This window comes from Xiphophorus maculatus, chromosome 18 (genome assembly GCF_002775205.1).
Source record: "Xiphophorus maculatus strain JP 163 A chromosome 18, X_maculatus-5.0-male, whole genome shotgun sequence".
Lineage (NCBI taxonomy): Eukaryota > Metazoa > Chordata > Actinopteri > Cyprinodontiformes > Poeciliidae > Xiphophorus > Xiphophorus maculatus.
This window is the reverse complement of record NC_036460.1, coordinates 10654974-10665244: the sequence shown is the minus strand read 5'-3', so window position 1 is coordinate 10665244 and position 10271 is coordinate 10654974. Positions and strand designations below refer to the sequence as shown.

Genomic DNA, 10271 nt, shown 5'->3' with positions numbered 1-10271 from the left:
CCATGATTCTATACAGACTTTTTGTCAAAATATGGAGACATGGGCTTCTCTATTTATTACTGTTGCTTTTCATTTCAAATGAATTCTATATCCATATTGTAGTGTTTTCCCAGTCAAGTTGACTACCTTTTATGTTTCCTTCTCATCTGTTCCCCCATTCAGGGATTTCTAAAAATCTACTTTCTTCCTTCCTCTGCAAACAAATGTGCTGACAGGCTTGCAGTGCCTCTATCTGTTAATGTATGGGTCCATGTTTTTAAAAGGAAGCTCAGATATCAGGACAGAATACCACCTTATCTGCTCTTTCCCTGCTTTTAGAGCACCACTTCTATACCCACAGCAGAGATCACACACACACACGCCATCAGGGAGCTCATTAGGCAAAGCGAGCTGTTCTGCACTGAAGTCAGGCGGTCATTTAGGCTTTACTAGATGGACTGCAGCCAGCTGTACACGTGCGTGCTTTCAGATCACTTGTGCTCTTCATGTATATTTTGGACTCTTGTCTGCTCATTTCGGGTCTCCTCTTTGCTGGGGCTGGCTTGTTTGTCATTGGCTTTGAACCTTGCACAATGCTGTATAAAATAACTAGAGAAACAAATAGATCTCTGTAAGTACAAAGATGTATCTTTATCTCTTTACTTTTAGATTTACTTAATATTTTCAGGAAGCAAAGAAAAATCAACTAAGATCTTTTATTTGCAGTAGTTACACTAATGCATTAAAGCCACTTGGCAGATTGGAAAGGTGTGGACACACAACATTCTGGAAGATGAAAGTCTTCATGCTTTGTATCCACCGGCACATCTTCTTACCTGAACTGAAGGAAGATTACAGCAGTTTTAGCTTGAATTAATTGGCTTCTATTTTCTGACATTTTAAATGTCTTCACAGACTGGCAACACAATTACACATTTTTGAATCTCAGATTGACGATTCAACATCTCTTTCACCATAATTTCTGCTTTGGTTTAGTATGAAAAACAGGGTTCTTATTATTGATGCTGTGTAAAACTTATTTGTGAGTTGTGGAATGTTTTCATTTATTAGTTCTATATATTTTGTTTTATATTCTTAACTTGCCTTTAAGGTACTTTGGTCAACTTAATTTGTTTTTAAATATGCTCTTTTAAAAAGTAAATCTAAAAAAGTAAAAAGTAATGCTGTTTTTTTTTAACTTTTTAAATATTATTTTACCCATACTTGATTATTAGCTCTTTGGTGCTTTTCTGTTTTACAAAAACACAATTATATCATGTTATGCACTTTTGCTTCAGAGTTTTGTGTAGACAAAGTTGTGGTACTAAAGAATCTTTCCCTTATGTCATTTAATCTGACGGTAATTAGAAATTCATATTCCACCCTACAGACAATCAATTGAAAAGTGACATTTCTTGGCAAATATTTTCAGACATAACAGTAAACTAAACATGCGATATATGTATTATCAGCATTTTCTCATCCATGCTTTACATTCAGTTTGAGTTAATATCAGCCTTTTGAAATGTGTTTAACCTAATTTTCAATTGTTTGGAGAAAATCATTGCTGTGCAATACCCCGCTTTATTATGTACTGGGGGTCTTTCTAGTTCCAACTAGAAACTGGAAAGATCCCCAGTTCCTATTTTGTTGACACTAATGGGGTTCATTGACAGTAATTAGACAGTAAAATGGCTGAGAGAGAAGTTGGGAAGACATGTTGTAAAGGTCTCAAGGTCAGGAGTCGACCTTGAGATCGAATCCCGACAATAAACTTTTTATATGGGGGGTGCTCTCTCTACCTCTACATTAGTGATGTCCCTTTCTGTTTACCATTTGTCTTCCGTGCTCTCTGTTGCCCACATAATGAGGACACTGAGTGCAGGACAACTCCTTCATCTGGGATCAATTTAGTAAAGCAGGCAGGCTTGGCCATGTGGCCTTTTCTGACTATGCTCAGCATAATGACAGGCTTTCAAGCAGTAATGTCTTTGTTTTGGATGGGTCTGTTTGTTTTCCTCCTCCACTCAGATGCAGATTTCAGAGGGGGTGCATCTCAGAGGGCCTATTTTTGCCCCTCATTTTCGGGTCTTTGGAGTTTCCGTCCCGTTTGAAGTCTACTCATTTAATTAAAACTTAGGGTTGACGATCATGGATGTGGCTGAGAAGGCCATGCAGAATGCCATCTTTGCACGAGCAGCGGTTGGCCTTCAATGCCAGAAACCCCAAATCTGTACCACTGTTTACTATTTCTCCCATATTGGGCTTTTACATGAACCCAGCAAGGTATATGGAGTCCTCACAGCTCATCAATCTTCTCTATGAAGAGGAATGTGAGAATGAAGATTGAAAACTCATCAAGAGGTTTTTTACATGTTTGAAATTTGTTGATTTTGTTTATTTATTGCCTCGAAGTAAATTTCTCACCACAGTGTAACACATTCTTAATTGTACAGCCTCATTTTTTTCATCCCAAGATCAGCAAAGTGAGCCTCAGAGAAACTCCAAAAATCTCAAAAGCTTCACCACATCAGTTAAAGTTCACAAGAGTTCAATTAGAATCAAGCTGAATAATTATGGTTGCCAGGATAAATTCTCTTCTCACCTCATAGAACCGTGGCAGCATGTGTGAGGTTTGTAAAGATTATGTTGAATAGGGCTGGGCAATAAAACAATAACAATAGCTATCGCGATAGAGATCCATTCTATACAAAGTGTGTCTGATAGACTGTAGTTCGTGTCACTGAACTTTGATCCTGATAATTTAGGAAGTGTGCAACATCACAATCACATAGGACCATATGGAAGTACTATTTAGTACAAAGTTTCAATTTAAGTTTCATGGTCTACATATCTGGCCAGTTTAGTTGACTCCACCTGACATCATAAAGTCCTAATGATAATAATCAATGACATAAAGCAGGAACACTGATTCACCATCAACATTAAACATGTTGGACCTGGGTCATAAAGCTCCTGCCTACCACTTAAAAGCAGGAAACAAATTGAACCCTCTGGTTGATTACAATTTGTGTTGCACATACTTCTCATTCAAAAGGAGCATGACTCTTTGAACTGAAATGACTGGAGATGCACATGGGTTGTGTGAAGTAGGGATCTAATTATATTAAAGGGCAGATAGTTTATGCATGTTCTGGATGGCCGCATAAGGGGCATGGAGGAAAAACATGTCAATGGGTCAGACTGATAGAAGATGACATAAGTGCATGTTTACACAATAAAATCTGTTGCTCTTTAAAGGCATTGACAGTGTTCAGTCTTATTAAACATATTAAAGCTCTAAATACATGTTCATCTATGAAATGAGAAATGAGCTTGGACACTACTTTGGATGTAAAGTACCAGGCAATAACTTGGACCCATTATAATTAGGAACAGAAACCTAGACATGTCTCCTTCATGGAAATATCAGTGTTTCTGTATGGTTAAGCAATATTTTTCTTATGAAGTATCAAGTGTGATCATGCACATTTGACCTCTGATCCCTTGTGTAAATTTGTGCTGATTTTTGCTGGAACTTCATTGACCTTAGTGACACATGTGGTGAGCCTTTACAAATACCAAGAATACTTGATATGGGCAGGACTTGCTCAAGATGTGCTTGCAGCTGTGGGAAATGGCAGCAGTCAACCTTTCCTCAAGTTGGCTGAATTCTCAGTTTGATTTCAGTTTCAGAAGTAAAAATCCAGCTAGGTGGTGGTCCATAAGCTGAACTGCCTTTGTTTTCCCAAAATGTCCTCCATTCCTTGTTTCCATTGATAGTTTTACAGCATGAATTCTAGGGCTGTTGTAAACGAATATTTTAGTAATTTTTTATCCGATTATTGTAAGAATAATCAGATAAAAAAATGTCTATACTCCAGCTTTTTGTTGCATTCATCTTCAGTCAATTAAATAAATGAACTCTCACCTTGCCCAGACATTTATAGCTTTTGTGTTTATGTTAGCGAGGGGGATTTGACACCTTCGCTCGTCACACACAGAAACTCATCTACCTGCTACCGCCACGATGAGCTCTGCCACCCATTTGTTGAGACCGATATGAAATAAATTTTCCGGTTCCTCCGTAAAGCGACACTTGCATTAATCATCTAATGCGCAGCTGCCCGCAGTGTTCAGTCTATCCGCTCACCTGTATAAATACACCTGCAGCGCTCTTCCCCACTGTTTGAACCGGCCACCAGGCAGCAGCTCTGGGAGGAGAAAAGACTACCGTACTCCAGGCATCGTGCCAGTCATTTTAAGGATACTCATTGGTCCCCCGAAAAACGACAAAGACCTACACATTATCATCAATCAATAAAATCCTCCCAGGCCGAACTTGAAAACTGGATGTTATGCTACCAACACTTAGCTTTCGTCAACAACTCAAACGGAAGTGAGTGCTCCGCGCAATGCAAGTAATAACCCGGCTGGAACACGGTGCGCTAAATAATATGATTTAACGAAGCTTCGTGGAAGATAAATTTTCCTTGAGGAATTTTATTAATCGAGGTACTCGAATCACTCGAGGAATCGTTTCAGTCCTAATGAATTCCTGTCTTTCTCAACCTGTTGTAATCATTGACCCTAATTATACTACCGTGAACTGTCAGGCTTCATTGTTCTCATATACCCTGAGCAGTTATATGCACATTTGTGTGAGAGTGTGTCTAAAAATAGAGATGTAATTGTGTATATATGTGTATGTATATATATATGTCTGTGTATGCAGACACTGTTACAAGGTGCAGTAGTTGAGCTCTGTGTGTTTGGGTTCATGAGGGTGAATGCACAAATTTGTGTATTCCCTCAAGATATCCAACCAGTTTATTTTGTCGGGCAATAGAGAATGAATTCCAAGAAGCATAAGAACTGCCTTGAGGTCCTGTTTTATGCCAACATACATGGACATCAAGTGGAGTCCATCTGAGTGTTTAAGAATAAATAGCAATACATCTATTACTTTGCTGTGCAGTTACAAGAACAATTGTTTGAGTCAAAAAGGGAAGTAATTGTAATCAAAAGTGCTGATGGAAAAAATCAACACTTTTTTTAGTGCCAGTTGTATGAAAACTATTAGTTTATACAAACTCCCCTAACCATGAAGCTGCTCCCACCCTTTTTCATTGAGAACTTCTTCCATTGAGAACCACACAGCATTTTGCATGTAGGCCTAGAACCTTTTTATGATCAATTTTTATTATTTTATTTTTAGTTTGAATAGTTCTCTGTTAATGTGAGACCCAACTCCTGCTCTGAACCTCTCCTGTCTGCTGTGTTCCTTGGTTTTTCCTAAACTAATGTTCTTACAAATCTTCAAGGAACTTCTGTTGTACTGATGAATTATAATTTGGTTGTAATGTGAGCAATTTCCAAAAGGTATGAAAACTTTTGCAAGACATTGTTTGATAAAGCCTTCTATTTGGCTTTCTTGGCGCTAATGTGAGCCTGTGTGAACTCTTTGAAAAAATGTAGAGCCTTGTTATGGGTGGCCAAGAGAAAAATTGGTTCTCTTGTTCCGTTCTAATGACAAAGAATGTTTTGGAGGAATAGTATGTAAAACTGGGTTCTTCCTGTTTCTTGTACTGCTGACTCGACACTCTGTATGTGAACATGTACTACTTTTTGTGGTGACATCTTTTCTGATAATTTTTCTTCTGGCCAGTGTAAATGGCAGAGTGAATGTCGAGGTGTGACTGTTGATATTATTGCTCGAATGGCGTATGCGTGAAGGGAGCATTCAATGCTTTCAGCATCGCCCTCTGGCGGTCAGTAGGGATGCAATAGAGTTGTAATTGTGTATATTGCAGACACTGTTACAAGGTGCAGCAGTTGAGCTCTGTGTGTGTTTGGATTTATGAGGGTGAATGCACTAATTTGTGTATTCCCTCAAGTTATCCAACCAGTTTATTTTGTCGGGCAATAGAGAATGAATTCCAAGAAGCATAAGAACTGCCTTGAGGTCCTGTTTTATGCCAACATCCGTGGACATCTAGTGAAGGTCATCTGAGTGTTTAAGAATAAATAGCAATACATCTATTACTTTGCTGTGCAGTTACAAGAATAATTGTGTTAGAGTTGAAAAGGGAAGTAATTGTAATCAAAAGTGCTGATGGAAAAAATCAGCCCTTTTTTTAGTGCCAGTTGTATGAAAACTAATAGTTTATACAAACTCCCCTAACCATAAAGCTTCTCAAGCTGCTCCCACCCTTTTTCATTGAGAACTTCTTCCATTGAGAACCACACAGCATTTTGCATGTAGGCCTAGAACCTTTTTATGATCAATTTTTAGTATTTTATTTTTAGTTTGAATAGTTCTCTGTTAATGTTCAAAGTCTGAGACCCAACTCCTGCTCTACACCTCTCTTGTCTGCTGTGTTCCTTGGTCTTTCCTAAACTAATGTTCTTAACAAATCTTCAAGGAACATCTGTTGAATACTGATGAATTATAATTTGGTTGTGATGTGAGCAATTTCCAAAAGGTATGAAAACTTTTGCAAGACATTATTTGATAAAACTTTCTATTTGGCTTTCTTGGCGCTAATGTGAGCCTGTGTGAACTCTTTGAAAAAAGGCTCTTGTTATGGGTGGCCAATCAGTTATCTTGTTCCGTTCTAATGATAAAGAATGTTTTGGAGGAATAGTATGTAAAACTGGGTTCTTCCTGTTTCTTGTACTGCTGACTCAACACTCTGTATGTGAACATGTAATACTTTTTGTGGTGAGATATTTTCCGATAATTTATCTTCTGGCCAGTGTAAATGGCAGAGTACATGTTGAGGTTTGCCCTGTATGAAGTCTGTAAGATGGTGCTGAATTTTATGAATCAAGTAGAAATAAACACTCAAAGTGAGGGAAGCACACAGTGAGAGTAATGTATGAGTTTTATAGGAAGATCTAGGTAAAAACATGTTTTTCTTTAACCAACTATAAAGATGTAATACTTTTAAAGAATTAAACATTTACTCTAGTGTTATATGATGGCCACAAGCTCCTGACTGTGAGAAGTTTACCATCAATACTCTATCACATCACATATTGGGTCCACTCCACACTTGAGCAAAAAACTGATTAATACCAATGATGGTTCCAATAATAGACTACATCACTAAAATTAGGAGTTTCTGCATCCTGGACTTTATACTAATGGATATGTACATTCATCTCCGGGCTAAATGTGTCACTTTTCTCCTCTGTAGATGTATGGGCGTTACACCCAGGAACTCGGGGTGTACGCCAAAGAGGAGGCGGCCCGGCTGAGGGAGAGCGGGCAGAGGCGCAGCCGGACCCTGGACCTGCTAGAGTACGACAAGGGACGCTGCGCCAAGTGCCGCAGTAAGTACAAGCAAGCTACTGCTATTAGTCAGAATGTGGTCCATCTGAAGCTGCAGAAGTAATCTTTAAATTCAAAGTAAGTGTCATAGCTTTTATCTACAGATGTATTTTTTTCCCTTTTGGATTGATTCTTATCAGGGTCTTCACATCTGCACCTGTAGGACGTAGCTGCTCTGACTATCATGTTTCAGAGTGTTCGATAATCAGGTCTGCAGTGCAAAAGTGAGTGGCCTTCATAACTGAAAAAGGTCATTTAACATCATACTTAAGAGGAGCTGTCAGTCCAGTGATTGGACCACTCTTAATAAGATTCAGACCTCTGACTGCAATAATGTCATTAAGGGTTTGTCATGAGGGCCTTTTAATTTCAACCTGGCTCCTCTTTTTAATTAGTTATTGTCTTCCAGTGTCAATATTACAGGATATTAATTTTTTTTAAACCATTTATTGAAAAAATGTGAGTCAAAAGTGTGTGTAAACACAGATTAGAGCGTAGATCTGACACTGTGTTTGCCTAATCAACCATTGTGATGATTGTTTTCATTACTTTGGTGACAGAAATACAATGCTGGAACCTCCTTTTTTGAGTCTGAACTGGATGTGGTTCTCAATGCTCAATTACTAAGGAAGCTCAGGCTGTACTGGACAACAGATCAGAAAGCTATAAATTAAGCAGCATCAGACAATCACCATAACAAGAATTTCTTCTTCATTGTCTGTCAGCATCACGTGAACTTTCAGAGCCCTGCAGTGAACAGGGGATTCATGTGAATCGTCCTTCAACTTTCTCTGGTTTGTTAGTAGTGAAAGCAAGGGTGTGTGTGTGACAGAGTTACAAAATGAAGTGAGATAAAGCAGAACACAACAGGAAAATATGGGCTGTTAACAGGAGTTGGAGGAATTCTTTGAGATTCATGTGGCAGATGAGAAAAGGCTTCTGATTTCACCTAACTTGATAACTCTGGAGTGTTCCTCACTGGTATGTCTAACTTTTAAGACAAAACACACACTGTCTAACTAGCCCTACAAGATGTAGAATCTGGAATATTTCTCTTCTGTTATGAAATTATTTATTGAACCCAAAAAATTTAACCCTTCAGCATCATCAAGATGTTATTCAGTTTAGAGCTAATATCAATTGTCAATGTCAAGTTTCAAAAACTGCACCCAAGTGTTGTACAAAGATAATAACACAATAAAATAAACTGATGAAAGAGAAAATAAAACTAAAACATCACAACAGAAAAGTTAGCATAGCAGGTCTCAATTAAATGCTAATGAATAACAATATGTTTCAAGAAGCGTTTTAAAATGACCCAGACTGCACTCAGCTCTGATCTGGAGTAGGAGCAACAACGGAGAAAGCCTGATCGCATTTGTGTCAACTGTGTTGCCCTTTAACTGATCTCACCTCGTTTTTCTAATTTCTGTTCTAAATAAGAAATCCCAGTTTTCCAGTATATATAACTCATCAGCCTGGTGTCACTTCTCATTCTGTGACAGCAGAGAGCCCTCTAGTGTCGCCAAAGCATAACTGCAGGCAGCTTGATCACCGTTTTTCCTGGCAGCTGATGAATCAGTCTTCCATTACTTCACCAGCTCTTGTACTCTTCAGATGGATCAGAACACCAGTAGAGGTGCCAGTGATTCAATTGATTAGCTCAGCAGGCCGCCGCAATTATGAGAGATGTTGTTTGGACAGCAGTTCAGCCTTATGCTCACTTGTATGCCTGCAGGAAAAAAAGGCAGATATGAACACATAGCAAGGGAGAGCCATTAAACATGCTGTAGAGGATGAAAGTATTTGGGAATCTGACACATTCAGACACTTTGTCATTTTATGTGCTTTATGGCTGCAGAAAATGTGTTGAGTATGTACAAACAAAAAGAAACACACTGCTTACAGGTGGCCCATATGTATCTATATTTTATTCATAACACACACTCGCATCTTGCTCATTTGTTGCGGTGTAATGATGCTGAATGCTGCAGCCAACGGCATTATCAGCATATCATCAGCCATCTCTGTCCCCAAGGAGGCTGTCATTTTTTCAGCTGTCTTCAGTGTATGAGAGAGAGATAGAAAGAGAGTGGGGCTGTACAAGCTGTACCAGCCCCACTCCAGATATTCTTCTCAGTAAAACGCAGTGACAGCGGAGCAGCTTGAGCAGCAGGTTTTTTGTCTGCCAGCGGTGTCGCAGATTGTCGATAAGTCACAGCTGACTCGTGGCAGTTCAGACGACTATTGTTTGTTGATATGTAAACACGATCATTTTGGATATTGTTATTTTGAAGAAATAAATAAGAATATTCTGACTATTAGCCGCTGCTAATCAAAGAACTTGGCTTTTCAAGTGTTAAAGCAACAAGTCTAGAGTTTTCAGTGAAATTAGTCAATAGCTTTATAATATTGTTTGTCAATAAAACATCATATCTTGGTTAACTTTTCTATTTAGTTTCTTTTCCAAATTCCATACTTTGGAGTTTGATTCCAAATTCCAAAATTTATTCTCTATACACGGAACACTTTTTATCCTTTACTAGCTGACTACTGTGGAAATTGCTGCCATAAAGTCTTCATAAACTTTTATATATGCTTATGTCCAAGTTTTATGTTTGGCCCATTTTGTTTTCAAAATAAAATTGACTTTTTTTTTCCATTTACTTCATCTTGTGTTGTGCAATTTTTTTCCTTTTGTTTTCTTTGCAAAAAAAAATGTTTTCACATGTCTAAGCTATCAAATTAGGCACACAGTAACTGATCAGAAAACATATTCTGTTTTTCTTTTTTTTTGTCTGCCTTTATTTCTGGATGCAACAACAAGCACACCACTGAACTGCACCAGTAATTGAGTATAATGATGATTTAAGATTAATGATTTTGAATCTATCTGAGCATAACATTTTGCTTTATTTGGTTTCACTTTGTAATTTCAATTTCCTTGAGTTGCTGT

The 10271-nt window shown here is 38.1% G+C and overlaps 1 protein-coding gene across 9 annotated transcripts in view; it reads left to right on the top strand.

Moving 5' to 3' along the window:
* LOC111611959 (chloride channel protein 2-like) overlaps positions 1-10271 on the top strand; it is a 118608-nt gene that overhangs the window by 30692 nt on the left and 77645 nt on the right. For all 9 annotated transcript variants that reach the window (XM_023351110.1, XM_023351109.1, XM_023351113.1 and 6 more), the window contains exon 2: positions 7182-7317. In XM_023351110.1, the coding sequence (XP_023206878.1) occupies positions 7182-7317 (136 nt within the window). The remainder of the gene's footprint in view (positions 1-7181; positions 7318-10271) is intronic.